The sequence below is a fragment of the Aquarana catesbeiana genome, linkage group LG06 (genome assembly GCF_042186555.1).
Source record: "Aquarana catesbeiana isolate 2022-GZ linkage group LG06, ASM4218655v1, whole genome shotgun sequence".
Classification (NCBI taxonomy): domain Eukaryota; kingdom Metazoa; phylum Chordata; class Amphibia; order Anura; family Ranidae; genus Aquarana; species Aquarana catesbeiana.
This window is the reverse complement of record NC_133329.1, coordinates 342460110-342477872: the sequence shown is the minus strand read 5'-3', so window position 1 is coordinate 342477872 and position 17763 is coordinate 342460110. Positions and strand designations below refer to the sequence as shown.

Here is a 17763-nt window from a genome sequence, read left to right as displayed (position 1 = left end):
AATGTACAGAAATGTACAATAAATACTTGTAGATCAGGACAGAAATACAGTTTCATTGTCACTTCCTGTGAGCTGAACTGAAGACACAGATATCATTATCTTCCTACTGTAAACTAATCCCCCCCAACCCACATGTAATGAGAATAAGACCTTTTGTAGTCCAGTCTGTATGATAACAATGGCATGTCTCATATTTAAGCACTAGTGAACTCTAATATAGCAAATTACTGTATGTGGGTTTTAGATACTCTTTAAAAAATACATACTACTAGGCTGTCATACAACACCCAAAATTGACAATGGATGAGGTGTGACCAGTGTGATCATGACTAAAGCCTCGTACACACTAGTAGTTTTTTTTTTTTTTTCATTCAACCTAGCAGGGCTGATCGAAAAAACTGACAGCTCAGGAGGGGCCGCTGTACTAATAATACGATGTTAGTGCAGTGATCTCCTCTCGTGTTCTATTGTGTTCTGACAGGGGGACGGCATCCCCCCCCCTGCCAGAACACTCCGGTCAGCGATTGATTGGGAGACAATCGGCAGACCTTTTTCAGTTAAGCCCCTTCAACAGAAGCTGGCTGAACGTGGCTTCTGTCGAACCAACTCCAGTACACACGGGCTGAATGACGACCAGTTTCTATTGAACCAGTCGATGCTGTCCGACCATGGAGTGAACATGTTATCTCCCATAAGATAAAAAGAAGCACTTATGATCTTCTTAAAGTGGAAGTAAAGTTGATGTGTAATCAAATAGCTGACAAGCAGGGTATGTATGACAGAAGAGACCCTATTGGTCTCTTCTGCCATAAATGCATCCTTTTGCCTGTCAGCGGTCATGTTCACTGAGCCGTGCATGCCCAGCTCAGCGAACATATACGGCCCCGATCCGTGCCGCGGCGATGTGACTCCCATGTGCATGCGTGTGAATGGCGTCATCGCAGCCTGGCCTATCAAATGGCCGAAGGCACGGGACCCGGAAGGAAGAGCGGTCAAAGATGGAAGCCCCGTGAGCTCTCCAGATCGAACCCAGTGCTACGCTGGAGGACACCATATGACAGGTAAGTCTGTCATATTGTACATTACTACATGCTGTGCATACTAGTACATTATGGCATAACCCACCTGGGGGGCCTTAAAAAATTTATAGCAGACTTTACTTCCGTTTTTAAGCTCATATAGGTATTTTTCTATTGTTTTCTCCAAACACAATGGAATTGAATCCTCAACCTGGACATTGGCCACATTGAAAAGAAAACTTGCAGTGGCCATGATGATGTTATGATTTTACTGAGTACAGGCTGAGAGCACTCTCCTCATCACTCCTGAGTGAAGGAGCGGTCTTGCTTTGCTGTTTGTCACATTATAGACTATAGAACATGGTCATAGCCTTAGAAGTATATAAAAAAAAATACTCAGATGCATTTAAAGGAACACTGTATAGCAGGGGTGTCAAATGCAATTTCATCGGGGGCCACATCAGCAGTATGGATGGTCTGAAAGGGCCGGTTGCATTTGTAGGGCTATGGATCTACTCTTTAATATGCTGTGAAGGGCAGGTGCAGACCAGCACTGAGACCACTCACACTCCTGTAGTAGATGATGCAACTCCAAAAAGGAGGGTCACACAACACTGGTATCATCCACAAGAAACAGTATTGGAGACTGCTCAGACTAAACACCACCAGAAATCAAGAGTATGCTATGTACAGAGTGAAGAATTCAGGAATGCGCTATGTACAGAGTGACGGGTTCAAGAGTGCGTTACATACAGGGTGCAGGAGTGCATTAGTATCGGGAACCATGAATCAGACCGAGACAGAAGTATAGTTAAATCACACTTGTTTAATAATAATAATAATAAGGTAAACAGAGTAAGCGTAGTCAAAACAAGCCAGAGTTCAGTAACCGAATCGGGTAGTCAGCCAAGCAAATGTCAGAGAGCCAGAGATAAACGTAGTAGTACAGCAAGCAGGATCAGGAGCCAGAAGGAACGTCAGCCGAGCAAGTCTTCAACAGGAACGCAGGAGAAAGTCTCTGTGATGTTGACGAAGGCGAAGGAAGAGATCAAGTGAGCTGGACGACTTTAAGTAGGCAGACTGATGAGCAGAATCAATAACAGCTGGGTAACTGTGGAGAGAGAAGGGAGCTGGCAAGTAGCTGACAGCTGAGCGGCCAGCTCAGAGAAGGCAGGGCTGTGCTCAGCCCTGACAGTACCCCCTCCTCAATTACCCCCCCCCCTCGGGGGACCACCTGGCTTGAGGGGGATAATGTCTATGGAAATCATGGAGAAAGACAGGGGCATGTACGTCCGAGGGTGAGACCCAAGAGCGTTCCTCCGGACCGTACCCCTTCCAATGCACCAGGTACTGTATGCGCCCACGGAACCTACGGGAGTCAACAATGGATTGTACTTCATACTCCTCATGGTTCTCAACCTGTATAGGGTGAGGACGTGGCACCGAGGTGGTAAATCGGTTGCAGACCAAAGGTTTCAATAAGGAGACATGAAACACATTTGAGATGCGCATACTAAGGGGAAGGTCCAATGCGTAAGCCACTGGGTTAATCCTGCGAAGGATACGGAATGGCCCAATAAAACGAGGTGCGAACTTCAAAGAAGGAACATGAAGTCGGAGGTTGCGAGACGACAGCCAGACTATGTCCCCAACCTGGTAGGAAGGTGCAGGCAGGTGTCTGTGGTCAGCATGGAGTCTGTACCTATCGTTTGCATGTTGCAAAGCCTCCTAAACTTGTGCTCAAGTGGAACGAAGACCATGGAGATGCTCCTTTAAAATCAAGCTTCGTGAAAACCGTTGCTCCCTTGAGGCGGTCAAATAACTCTGTAATCAACAGAATTGGGTAAGCATTCTTAATCTTGAAACGATTGAGACCCCTATAATCAATACAAGGTCTCAGTTCACCGCTCTTCTTCTTCACAAAGAAGAAACCAGCACCAGCAGGAGACGAGGATTTTGCGGATGAAACCTCGAGAAAGTGCGTCTGCAACATATTCCTCCATGGCCTTATCCTCCAAGACCAACAAAGGGTAAACCCGGCCACGAGGGGGTATTGCACCAGGTTGCAGGTCAATTGCACAATCATAAGGCCGGTGTGGAGGCAAACTACCAGCTTGACCTTTGTCAAAGACATCGCTAAAATCGCGGTACTTCTCCGGCAGGGAGGAGAGTGAAGAGGTGCACAGGACCTTGGCTACCTTCTGGAAGCATGTCTCACTGCATTGTGGTGACCAGGAGAGAACCTCAGCACGGAGCCTATCAAAAGAGGGGTTGTGCCTCTGTAACCAAGAATAACCAATAACCAGCGGAAACCTAGGTGAGGGAATAACTTGAAATTGGATTATCTCATGGTGAAGAGCTCCTACGGCCATGGACAACGGAACCGTCTCATGAGTCACATGGGCAGGCTGTAGAGGTCTCCCGTCAAGAGCCTCAATGGCAAGTAGAGTGTCATGCAGCTGCAGCGGAATCAAGTACTGCGATACAAAGGCAGCATCAATGAACAGGCCTGCAGCCCCAGAGTTGATTAGAGCCTGTATCTCAATGGACGACTCAGCCCAAGAAAGGGTGATCGAAACCAGGGGCTTATCCTTCTGGATAACTGGGGACGAAACAACGCCACCTAAGGTCTGTCCATGACAGGACCTCAAGGATCGGGCGTTCCCTGGATGGGTAGGACAAGACTTCAAAAAGTGACCTGCCTGGCCACAATAAAGGCACAATCTCTCCCTCCTCCTAAAGGCTCTCTCATCCGCAGAGAGACGCATGAAGCCCAAGTGCATGGGTTCATCTTCACTGACCGACTCGGTACCAGGAGGCATGGGTGGGACTGCAAAGCTCAGAGGTAAACGTACAAGGGGCTTCCGCAAGCGCTCCTTAAAAGAGAGTCTTTCTCTGAGTCTGGTGTCAATGAGGATGGCAAACGAGATCAACCTCTCCAGCTCAGTGGGTATATCTCGGCTGCTATCTCATCCTTGATGGAATCCGAGAGACCATGAGAAAAAGCAGCCACGAGGGCCTCATTGTTCCAAACAACCTCTGCTGCCAGAGTAAGGAATTCAATGGCGTAGTCGGCAACAGTTCTCGTACTCTGTTTGATGGACACGAGACACTTGGCAGCAGAAGCGGAGCGTGCTGGAATGTCAAATACCCTTTTTGAAGGAGGCCACAAAGTTAGCGTAACTGAAGACAACAGGTTTTTGCATCTCCCATAGAGGGTTTGCCCAGGCCAAGGCTCTCTCAGAAAGCAAAGATATCACGAAACCTACTTTTCATCTGTCCATTGGAAACACCTTGGGCAGCATCTCAAAGTATAGCTCAACTTGGTTGAGAAACCCTCTGCATTGAACTGGGTCACCCCCAAATTGCTGGGCAAGCGGAGCGGAACCAGACATACCTCTTATAGAGGTAATACTCAAGGCGGGTGCCTGCACAGAGACTGGCGCAGCAGCAGGGACGGTCTGCAACTCAGGTTGTACTGGAGCAGCCAGAGTGGGAGTTTCCAGGTGAGCCATGCGACTCAGTAGCGTTTGTAACGCTATGGCAAACTGATCCATGCGGTGATCTTGCTCATCCAATCTGGAAAAAATATTACCAACAAGTGAATTGACTGTATCTTCTGAATTCATGGCCTTCGCCTACTATCAGGAACCATGAATCAGACCGAGACAGAAGTATAGTTAAATCACACAGCCGAGCAAGTCTTCAACAGGAACGCAGGAGAAAGTCTCTGTGATGTTGACAAAGGCGAAGGCAGAGATCAAGTGAGCTGGACGACTTTAAGTAGGCAAGACTGACGAGCAGAATCAACAACAGCTGGGTAACTGTGGATAGAGATGGGAGCTGGCAATTAGTCGACAGCTGAGCGGCCAGCTCAGAGAAGGAAGGGCTGAGCCCAGCCCTGACAATTAGGTACAGGGTGCAGGAGTGCGTTACGTACAGGGTGCAGGAGTACATTACGTACAGGGTGCAGGAGTGCATTACGTACAGGGTGCAGGAGTGCATTACGTACAGGGTGCAGGAGTGCGTTACATACAGGGTGCAACATGTCATTCTCATCCCTCCTCCTAGGTTCTGACCTCTGCACCCACTACTCCCCCCCCACACATCAGCCTCCACAGCCTTCGCCCCCCCAAAAAAAACTTCCTTACATCTGTATTCTCTCCTACCTTGCCCAGCTCTGGTACCTCCCCGTATAGCAAGTCCTCAACAAGCCTGCCCACAGGTTGCAGCCCACTGGATGGTAAAAAAAAAACATTGCCGTCCAAGCTGACAGGGACCTCCGCCGCTGACAGGGACCTCCACCGCTGACAGCTATGCCAGGCCGACCGCACATGCGCCTTGTGCACCGGCCCTGCTGGATGGACTGAGCAGAAGAGCAGGAAACAGGGAGACAGGCAGTGGGAAAAACAGGCGGGGGCCGGCGGATGCTGCGCGGGCCACATGACAAGGCCTGGATTTGGCCCGCGGGCCTTGTGTTTGCCACCTGTGCTGTATACTGTTACTGTATGTGCACTATTTAAAGTGTTATGATTACTATACATGTGCATTTGTTTTCGTCCGAATGCATTTTCATCGGAATTTCAGGTATTTTCGTTATCGTTTTAACAAACAATAACGAAAGAGCAGAGTCCGAAAAAGGAAAGATCCGATATAAACAAATGCTTTACAGTATTTTCATTTTCGTTGCTACAACACTTCGATATAGATAGGAGATTCGACATGATGCTGACAATAACAATCTGTGTCCATCAAACCTGTGGTCGAATGTGCCTAACCTTAACTCTATTAGTCCAAGATTATTCTACATAGATAGAAAAGATTCGACATAGAGAGAAAAGATTCGACATAGGGGAGGAAAGATCGCTGCTGGAATTGGGTGGGGGAAGTAAAATAAAAATAATGATGATGATGGATGTTATTGGCCGATTGTAACCAAAGAGGAGGAGCAGTAAAATAGCTAGAACTAAGTACACACGTACAGCCAACTTACTTTCACTTACGATTGCTAGCAGAGAGAAACACACACACTGAATGATTTCAGAAGACAGTCAATCTTAGCTGGTCCGTTTGTCAGAGAACCTGAATTATTTAGCAATTAAGAATAAGCACAGCAGCAGAACAATAGTGAAGCAAGCTACAGTTCAACTTAACTTTTTCATAATAATCTGCTGCTATTGTTTTAGTGTTGTGAACTTGATAGTGATACTAGTGGTGCTAGTGTTGTGATAGCCTCAGAGGCTGCCCGTGTTGTGGGGGGGGGGGTTATTATTATAGATTCTATATTATAGATTGAGATTCTATATAGATTCTACATACCCTATCTTGTTACCTGTCTGATCAGTGATCACTATCACCAGTCCATTTTCTGTTTGAACTATATACATTCAACATGAACAACGAAGATTCGACAAAGCAGCGAAAAACATACAAACATCGAATCTTTGGCTAATGGTGTCTGTTGAAAATTCTAAGAAGATTCGACGGAGCAGCTAAACTATACGGCGTCATACAGTTTAGCTGCTCCGTCGAATCTTCTTTGAACATTCAACAGACACTATAAGCCTTCAATGACAGATTCGACCTTAACTAATTTGGATTTTCGGACAAATGAAATTTTTAACGAAAAACAAAATAAAGAAAAACGAATTTCGGGAGTAACTAAATAAATGTATTTTTCGGACGAGAATGTCTAGGTCCTACATTCCGCTCCACTGGTCCAGGGATTTAAAATTCCTGCTGTTTTCTCTCCATCCAGCACTGCCAGTATGGACCAAATGGATTCTGATTCTTCAGCACCATCCATGTGACAGTGTTGACCAATTAAAATCCATCTAGTCTATACTGGCAGTGCTGGACGGAGAGAAAGCAGCAGGGATTTCAAATCCCCAGACCAGTTGAGTGGCTTGTGGAAGGTAAATACAGTGAGGACCAGGGGGGTGGGTAGTGGGTCTTGTGTTAGGTCATCTTTTTTGTACATTTTAGAATCTGATGAAAATATTGCATTTAATCCATTTTAATCCATTTTGGAATAAGGCTGTAACATAACAAAATATGGAAAAAGTGAAGTGCTGTGAATACTTTCCGGATGCACTGTATGCCAGTATGGAATAGGGTCCACTGCATGCTGCCACATATATGCATACAGCAGATGGGGTACCATACCCAGTCCCAGATGCCTGCATACTTAGATGTGCCTCTTTTAATCATCAACCATGTGAGTGGCTAAATGTTGTACCTTCATTAAATGTAACCATATTGCTACACTTAGAGGCGCCTCTCTTCTCTTTTATACTTGTAGCTCCTGTTGGATTTTGCTTCTAATCCCCATCACATTGCTATAATCTTTTTAAACGGACTTTAAACTGAAAGACCTATGAATAAATGGTGGAACGAATCATCTGAATTTCCATTATTTCTTATGGGGAAATTTGCTTTGATATACAAGTGCTTTGGATTACAAGCATGTTTCCGGAAGGAATTATGCTCGCAATCCAAGGTTTTACTGTATTAGGCCCCTTTAACATGTGCGGAACGTTCAGATCCACCTGTCAGTTTTTTCAGGTGGATCTGAACGGTCGCTCCATACAGCTCTATGGAGCGACGGATGTCAGCGGTGACATGTCGCTGACATCCGATCTGCCCTGATCCACAAAATCCAGACGGATGGATGTCCTGTTTTCCATCCGTCTGGCGGATGAAAACGGACAGGCGATTCGTAATTATCCGATCCCCCCATAGCGGAGAGCAGAGCTCTCACAGGTCCGTCCCTGCACAGTGTGCAGAGGCGGACTTGTCATCCGCCGGCTCAGTGGGGATAAACGGAGCGATCCCCGCTGAGCAAGCGGATGAGTAAAACAGATCCGTAGGTCTGAAAGGGGCCTAAGGATCATAGGAGTGTGGAATTTTATGTCATGTCTTACACAAATGTATCATTATTTTGCAAATGAAAGGAGACATAAGTATCTAGATGTAAGTATGTTAGAGCCTACAGAAAAGATTAAAGCGAAGTTCCACCCATTTAAAAGTCAGCAGCTACAAAAAGTGTAGCTGCTGACTTTTAATAATTAGACACTCACCTGTCCCACGGTCCAGCGATGCAGGAGTATGAAGCCCCGCTCCTCTCCCCCTCCTCTCCACCGCGGGGAATTCTACCTGTGGGCGCCTGGCTGTGGCTTCACATCCGGGCATGCACTGCGCATGCGCGTGCCGCGCTGCACGCTGTGAATGGTCGTGCAATCGTCCCAAATCACAGGTTCCAGAAGATTGCAGGGAGGGAGGGGGGAGTGGTGATCTTCCTTCCGGTGCCGCTGCGCCAGGGGAGGAAGTGGGGGCTGGGTGCCTCTAAAAACAAAGAACCCGCTCCCCCCCAAAAAAATGACATGCCAAATGTGGCATGTCAGGGGGTCACCAGCACTTAAAACGGAAGTTCCATTTTTGGGTGGAACTCCGCTTTAAATACATTTTTAAATTATTTTCTAAAGCTGAGATAATTTCATCCCTTTTTTTTTTTCCAGAGTATGGACTGTGTTCGGTGGCACTACATAACAAGCTGTACCTGGTCGGAGGTCAGACCACTACTACTGACTGCTATGACTTTGAGCGCAATGAGTGGGTGGAGCTTGCCCCAACAATGGACCGGAGAATGGAATGCGGAGCCATCGTCATGAATGGATTTCTTTATATCACTGGTGGTTACTCCTGGTCTAAAGGCACCTACTTGCAGAGTATGGAGAGGTACAATCCAGAGACTGATAAATGGGAACTAGTCGGAAATCTCCCCAGCCCTATGCGCTCTCATGGCTGTGTCTGTGTGTATAGTGCATAGGCACTAACTATGTACATTGATCCGATATGTGATACAAATATTTCAGCTCAGGTTTGACGAGCTAAAGTGGCTCCAAACAACTCCTTTATGCTGCCTGTATACAACCATCTTCATGAATATAGAAGCATTTTAAGCTACCCCTAATGCCGCGTACACACGGTCGAAATTTCCGACAGAAAGAGTCCAATGGGAGCTTTTCATCGTATATTCAGACCGTGTATATGCCCCATCGGACTTTTTCCGTCGAAAATTCAGACGGACTTACATAGAGAACATGTTCTATATTTTTCTGACGGAAAAAATTACTATCGGAGAAACCGCTCGTCTGTATGCTGTTCCGACTCACCAAAAAGGACGCATGCTCTGAAGCAAGTACGAGACGGAAGCTATTGGCTACTGGCTATTGAACTTCCATTTTCTAGTCCCGTCGTACGTGTTGTATGTCACCGCGTTCTGGACGGTCGGAATTTGGTGTGACCGTGTGTATGCAAGACAGCTTGAGCGGAATTCCGTCGAAACTCCGTCGACAAAACCTTCAGAGTTCATTCCGACGGGAAAACCGGTCGTGTGTACAGGGCAATAAGGGGTAGTTAGGTCATTTTGAGGAACATCATGACATTAAGCCACGCTTCTGTGGAGTGCAAATGAATGGCTTGCATGTTCAATATCTACTGAATGGATGGGGGGGGGGGGGATACAATAATACAATGGCAGACATAATCATTGTATAATAATGATAACTGCTTTACTTGATTCAGGTGTCAGGAAGAGGGTGACTACTGACTACTTACTAGGAACAAACGACATGTCTCCTCTCCTCTGACAGCACAGGGATTTGTGTGGAGCTCGTGCACGCGATCGCGCGTGGCCGACGGCAATCGTGACCGCCAGCCACGGGCATCGGGTCCCCCTCCGTGCAGCTGGCGCTTGTGTGCCCACTGGCGGCTCTTAAAGGAACCCTGTACCAGTAAATAGATGTGAGCTGGTTGGGAACTGGATAAAGGTTGAAGCGAGTGAAGGGTAAATTTAGAACCAAAATATCTGATCAGCACCTTGAGAATCCATTAAGAATCGCTACTATATCCATCAAACCAGATAATCGACTGCCAAAAAATGTGTTCTTTTTCATTTCATTTGTTTTTTGTTTTTTTAGGAAATTCGGAAATTTGAAAATTCGGAATTCGTAAATTCCTTAGTTCGAAAAGTCTGAAAATTTTAAATCTGAAAATAAAAATGAAAATCTGAAAATTTTAAAGAACGAAAATCCGAAAATTCTAAATTCTAACTAACCAATAATAACTAACTATTAAATCATAGGTATTGGAATTTCCTTTAAAATTTTGCTGTTAGTGAATGTAATGAATGCAAATTTATCTTAAGTTACGAATTATTGGAAATAACGAATACTGTATCTAAACAAATTGAACAAATGAATAATAAATAATAATAATATGCTTTTATTGTTATTATTATTATTATTGTTATTTATTATTATTAATTTGTTACGTTCCATTCGTTTAGATACGGCATTCGTTATTTCAGATAATTTGTAACTTCAAATAAATTCCTATTCGTTACGTTCACTAACAGACAAATTTTTGGATTTTCAGGTTTTTCATTCTTATTTTTGGATTTTCGAATTTCTGGATTTTCGAATTTCAGAATTTTGAATTTCCAAAATTTCAAAATCCTGAATTTTGGAATTTCCGAAATTTCAAAAACAACGAAAATTCGGATATTGTATAATGAATTTGGAACAAAACAAATTGCACATGTCTACCAGATATTGATGTGTTTGTTGTGTAGTGTCGAATATTGCACTAGTTTTATGTTGCCCTCTTTTACTTTTAAAATAAAAATATTACAAAAAAATTCAGTTTTATTACGCAGATAAATACAATTATCTATATCAGTGATCGGTAACTTGTGATTTGCCGACTCTTTCTGCTCATCAGCTCTCCTTATTGTTGGTGTATTTTATGTATGGCCCAAGACCATTCCTCTTCTTCCAATGTGGCCCAGGAAGGTCAAAAGATTGGACACCCCTGTTTTAGGAGAAGGCTGGCTGTCTGATCAGCAACTGTCTTTAGCAGAGGTGAAAGAGAGCACTGGGTTACTCAGTAACTAGACTGGGAAAGGTTGGCTTCACTGCAAGATGATAGCCTCTACTGACAGCCACACGTTAGCATACTCAGGTCGTCTTTCCCAACATATGGCAGTCATATGGGCATCTTTAAGGCGGAGTTCCGCTTAAAAAAAAAAAATTAAAAGTCAGCAGCTACGAATACTGCAGCTGCTGACTTTTAATGATCGGACACTTACCTGTCCCAGGGTCCAGCGATGCGGGGGATCGAAGCCCCGCTCGTCTCCTCCTCCACTCTCAGGGGCGCCGGCATTGTAACTGTGGGCGCCCAGCTGTGGCTTCACAGCCGGGCACCCACTGCGCATGCGCGAGCCGCGCCACGTGCCGTGATTGGCCGCACAGTCATCTCGGACCTGTGACGTGTCCCAGATGACTGCCTAGAGGGAGGGGGGATAGCTGATCTCCCTTCCTGCGCCGAAGGAAGTGACGTCAAGAGCCCAGGCGCTGAAGGAGGCAGACTACGAGGGACCCCCTAGCAACAGGTATAGATGTGAGTATAAAAAAAAAAATTTCTCCAAATGTTTTTTTTTTTATTTTTTTTTAATGTACATTAATGATTTGTTTTTTTTGGGGTGGAACTTCACTTAAAATGGCAAAATTCAATTCCAGCCAAAACATTTTGTTTTAATGTGGTTGAAGTAAAGAAGAGTTAGAGCCTCTGTCAGGTTTTTACTGTTGTCTACGTCTCTACTAAAAAGCTTTTCCTTTAGTAGAAACGGAGCTGTTGGGAAATCTTTCCAATTGGGACAGAAACAAATTTTCTTGAGCCTCCGATCATACCGGTGCAACTTGTCATTCGATTTGCCAGTTCAAAATCGAATGTAAGCCGCACCCTATTTGGCCCAAAATATTGGGCTGAAATCGGACATGAATGGAGACGCACAGGACCCCTGCTGTGAGCCACTCCGTGCTTGAGTGTGAACCCAACCTAAAAATGAACTCTACATACAGTATGTGTACCTAGAAAAGTGTAAATGTCTCTCTAGATAAAATGTGTCTGTGTTGCACCTATCAGTATTGTATATCTGCACATCCCTAGACATTACATGGATATTAATGGATATACTGTATCTTAGCAATGCTGATGGATGACTTGCTGCTAGTAAGAGATTAGCAGGCCTGCAGACATGTTGTACAGCAATGCAATGTTCTTAGTAATGGGATTGTTTTTGCTGATTTAGAACAAACACTTGGATTCAGTAAGAGGTTTGTCAAAGCTGCTTGCAATTATGAGCAATTATTATTGCAATTACCAGTATGGTAATGGCCATAGACAGCAAACAGACCTCATGTGTACTGATGAGCTCCCTGCATCTCATATCAGTTTATCAAACACATTGGTATTAGACATGTGCAACTCCTTTAGTTCCGAATGAATTTTTTAACAAATATCGACAAATTCCTTCATTTGGAAATATCCAAATTAACGAAAAAACCCATTTAACAATTTTTCCCAATATTCGGAAATTCGAAAATTCGAAATTCGGAAGATCAGAAATACGAAAATCTGAAAATTTGAAAATTAGAAAAATAAGAACGAGAGTTCAAAAGAACGAAAATTCGAAAACTCAAAAATTCCAAAATTTGAAATAACGAACTAATAATAACTTAACCATTACTAACTTTTAAATTATAGATATTGGAATTTCCTTTCAAATTTGGCTGTTATTGAATGTAATGAATACGAATTTATCCTAAGCTACGAATTATCCGAAATAACGACTGTCGTAACTAAGTGAATTGAATGCAACAAATGAATAATTAATAAAAACTTTTTTTTATCATTATTATTTATTAATTCGTTCTGTTCTATTTGTTTAGATGCGGCATTCGTTATTTTGGATAATTTTTAACTTCGGATAAATTCGTATTCATTACGTTGACTAACAGCCAAATTTGAAAAGGAAAATCCCCCTCCTGGACCGTACCAGGCCGCATGCCCTCAACATGGGGGGGGGTGAGTGTGCTTTGGGGGAGGGGGGCGCCCTGCGGGCCCCCCGACCCCAAAGCACGTTGTCCCCATGTTGATGAGGACAAGGGCCTCTTCCCGGCAACCCTGGCCGTTGGTTGTCGGGGTCTGCGGGAGGAGGGCTTATCGGAATCCGGGAGCCCCCTTTAATAAGGGGGCCCCCAGATCCCGGCCCCTCACCCTGTGAATGAGTATGGGGTACATGGTACCCCTACCCATTCGCCTAGGAAAAAAAAGTGTCAATAAAAAAACACACTACACAGGTTTTAAAAGAAATTTATTAGGCAGGTCTGGAGGTCTTCTTCCGACTTCTCTGCTCTCTCCGGCCTCTTCTCCCGGTGTCCGGACCGGTGTCCGGGCTGCATGCTCGGATAAGGGTCTGGTATGGGTTTTGGGGGGACCCCCACGCCGATTTTTCGGGGTAGGGAGATCCCCTTAAAATCCATACCAGACCTTATTTAAAATTTTAGGGCGGCGTTCCCACTCATGATTCATAATAGACAGCTGTCAGCACTGCCTGTCGCTCATTGCGAAAGGAAAAAAAAGTTTTCCTTTCCTGATGAGCGAGCCAGCGCAACGTGCACAGTACCCTGTCTCCGAGATCCAGCGCCATGGGATCACGCTGAAAACACAATCTCGCGGTCAGGTACTGTAGTTAGATATTATTTCGAATTTTCGAATTTTCTGACTTTCTTTCTTATTTTCTGATTTCCGAATTTTTGAATTTCCAGATTTTTGAATTTTCTAATTTCCAAATTTTCGGATTTTCGAATTTATGAATTTACAAATTTCGATCATAACGAATGACTCGAAAAAAAACAAACAAAAAAGAAACCGATTGAAACGAAAACGAACACACTTTTTGGTAGTCTTGTCTAACCAGTATAGTGATACATACACATGGCTAAAAAGCACAGGAAAATGTTGTAGTAAAAGTTGCACTTTTAATAAAAACAAAAGGGAGAGGATGGGGTAAAAATAGTAAACTTAAAGGGCAGTCCACCCTAAACAATTATTTACATTTTAAGTTGAAGCTGGAGAGTTGCAGAAATTATGTAACTTAAGAAAATGACTGGTTCAGCTTTGTACAATCAAATTCTTCATAAGCCACCTCCGGAGGGCTTTTGGAGATGCTGCAAATGGCTGTAGTAGCTTGTGCTATATACAATATGTGCCGAGTGTTTAAACATTGCTCACTCCCTCCCCTCAGCCATTCAGGAAATGCCTTGTATTTTCTCACTGAATACAAGGCATTCTCTGATTGGATGAGGTGGAGAGAAGGGGCGGATGATGTCATGACAACAGTATCTTTTATCTGGGAATTTATTGGGCAGGACTCACACTGTTGCTTTGTGATAAAACATTGCATAGCATCATTCTGAATGACACCCCATTGCAGTTCCTAATGCACTGCATTGCATTGGTGCACAATATAACGCACCGCAACACACTACTGTAGTAATACTGTAATACTTTAGGATGCCCATTCCAATGAGAAAGCTACCTAAGCCGCATAGGCAGCCCATTCAAATCTGTTTGAGCTTTGCATCATTTTTAGTCCTGTGTTTTGCAATGTTTGTTGCAAAAATGTGCATAATGCTTGATGCATTTTTGCGTGGCATTAACAATGACTGGAACTGCAAGTGTGACACGCATTTTTTTGCACATTTTTTGTACGCATAATGAAAACATGCAATTTTGTGGGGACTCACGCACTACTGTAATGTGAAAGCAGCCTTAATGTAACAAGGGTTAAAAATTGACATAACATACATTAAGACCCCCTTTCACAGTGAGGCAGTTTTCAGGCGTTTTAGTACTAAAAATAGCGCCTGAAAAGCGCTGGAAAACTGCCTCCTATTCATTTGGATGGATGCTTTCACACTCGGGCGGTGGGCTTGTGGGGCTATAGAAAAAGTCCCGCAAGAAGCATCTTTGGGGTGTGTTTGGAGCGCTGTAAAAACACCCCTGCGCATTGAAATGAATAGACAGTGCTTCCAAAGTGCCTTAAAAGTGATTTGAAAGCGTCGCAAAATGGGTCTTTTTGGGTTTTTTAAAGGTCGCATTTTCACGTAACCTTAAAAAAAGTGACCTGCTAGTGCCTGAAAAGCACTGCTAAAGCGCCGCTAAAGCACTGCAAAAACGACCGACGCTTTAGCGGCTGTTTTAGCAGAGCTTCAGTGTGAAAGGGTTCGTACTCATCGCAACAATGTAAATGGGTCCTGGGTAATCTATGTGTTCTTGTGTTCCTGGGTCTGCACACTCGTCGTGGCTACTATGAGGTGTTCCCATTTTCCCTGCCGGAGTTCTATTTATACCCAGTACTCCCAGGTGGAAATAAATAATAATAATAATAATAATAATAAATAATTTTTACAGCGTAATCCCACTTTCGTTTTAAAAAAAACACTCCCCTCTGGGCGATCCATGAACAGCCCAGGGATTTTAACAAACTTTGTTGCAGATTCCTACCTTTTGTTATTCTGAAGGAATAGCTGTGTGTTTGTCTTTGTCCATGTGCAAATACTGTAGCTGCTGACTTTTACGATTAGGGCACTTACCTGTCTAGGGATCCCACAGTGTCCTCACCCAAGGCGATTCTTGAATCGACTCTTGGGTGCTGGCGCAGCCATCTTGGATAAGGGAAACCGGCAGTGAAGCCTTGCTGCTTTACAGCCAGTTTCCTACTGCGCATGCCTAAATCAAACTGCGCTTTCTCAATGGGCCAACTGCGGCGAGGGGCGAACTTCCGGCTGAGTTTGCCGCAGAAGTGGGAGCGGGTACCTGTCAAGGGAGGAGGGTACCGGAGGGAGGGAGGAGGCAGATAAGCGGGGCTTCCCCTTTTTGGGTGGAGCTCCGCTTTAAGAAATAAAAGTTCATCAGCTGAGGTGGCAAATATGACTTGTAGTTTTCATTACACCGATCCATGTGAATGGAACTGTGAATGGATGATGTAACTGTGTGGGTGGATCCACAAATAGCCACACCATATAAAATAAAAACACAAGGTGCTGCAGGGAGAAGAACCATGTGATTCGGGTAAGGAAAGGGGGGTGTTCAGAGTTGGGAGCTCAAAACATGGTCAGAAAGGTAGGATTCGTTTTTGTGCAGGAACTACTTTGAAGTCGCTGCAACATGAAGTTGCACAGGTACATTATCTCACAAAAGTGAGTACACCCCTCACATTTTTGTAAATATTATTATATCTTTTCATGTGACAACACTGAAGAAATGACACTTTGCTACAATGTAAAGTAGTGAGTGTACAGCTTGTATAACAGTGTAAATTTGCTGTCCCCTCAAAATAACTCAACACACAGCCATTAATGTCTAAACCGCTGGCAACAAAAGTGAGTACACCCCTAAGTGAAAATGTCTAAATTGGGCCCAATTAGCCATGTTCCCTCCCCATTGTCATGTGACTTGTTAGTGTTACAAGGTCTCAAGTGTGAATGGGGAGCAGGTGTGTTAAATTTGGTGTTATCGGTCTCACTCTCACTCCCTCATACTGGTCACTGGAAGTTCAACATGGCATCCCTATGTAAATAAAATATTTACAAAAATGTGAGGGTACTGCATGAACGGTTATCATAGGGAAACATGGGGTGCGATTTGTCATGCAATTTTGGGGTCCAAAACCACATGACAAGTCGCACAGGTGTGAATGGGGCCTCAAACAGAAATAAATATAAAATAATACTTTGTAAAATATTTTGTTATTATGTCCCTGTACTGCACAGTGCCATACAACATAATTTTCATAAAAATCCATCCCAGGGGTGTAAAGGGTTAATAAAAGGACACCTGTACAGGGACAATATTTATAATGTTATTGCTGATGTTTTCTTTTGAAAGTGATTGTTTTATGGCCATCATCCTTATCCATAGGCCTTGTTAGGTTCAGTCTGACTTCACTTGCTGCATGCTTGATCTGGATCATTGATTCAGAATGGCTTGACCGTCAGGCAACTAGCATTTTCATAAGGAGGCCAGCAAGAAGGACTCGCCATTGGATTACCTCCATTGACATGATTAAGCCTGGGTTCACACAAATGTAAACACAGACATCGCATGTGATTCGCACCCGCATTGCTGTGCCGATCACATGCGACGTCTGTGCAATGCGACTTCAGGCCATACAGTTTGTATTTAAAAAAAGTTATACCTCGCTCCAATAACTAAAATAAGTGAATTATATTAACTGCCGCTCCCCTGACTACGGTGTGTCTACTTAGATAGTGATAAATAAAATGTGAGGGGACGCTCGTATGAGGACCATAGGTCCAATGGTATGTGAAATTTGTAAATATTTTAATTATTCGGTGGAAAAATTCCTCTATACCAATATTAAAGTGCAATGTGCTCGGATATAAAAATCTATTTTCAATACATATACAATTTGTAGTGAACACAATAAGAATGTAAATAATGGTGAATCAAATAACGCTTCCTGATGGCGTAGCAATACGAAACGCACGTCGAGGTGCTTCTTGGTCACGTCACATCCGGGCCCTTTGGTTGATCGCGCTGGACGGTGGAACGCACGCCAACAGCCAGTGTGAGCCGGGAGGCACCATTGATCCAGACAGACGCGACTAGCCTCAGGCACCCATATATGTAAGCAGACATTTGGCTTTGTTTTTATCCATCCAGACGGGATTACACTATTGGTTTCCCTTTTACATTTTTTTCACATACCTCACTCGTGGTCTTGCAGAGGAAGGATTCATATCAAGAGTAGTCTCCTATATCAAGCAAGTTCATACCTCCCAATTTTTTGAGATGGGAATGAGGGACACCTATC

At 44.0% G+C, this 17763-nt stretch overlaps 1 protein-coding gene across 1 annotated transcript in view; it reads left to right on the top strand.

Moving 5' to 3' along the window:
• The window catches only part of KLHL23 (kelch like family member 23), a 44640-nt gene extending 27389 nt beyond the window's left edge, over positions 1-17251 (top strand). The window contains exon 4 of the mRNA XM_073633949.1: positions 8537-17251. Coding sequence (XP_073490050.1) covers positions 8537-8847 — 311 coding nt within the window. The 3' untranslated portion in view covers positions 8848-17251. The remainder of the gene's footprint in view (positions 1-8536) is intronic.
• Positions 17252-17763: the final 512 nt, after the last annotated feature.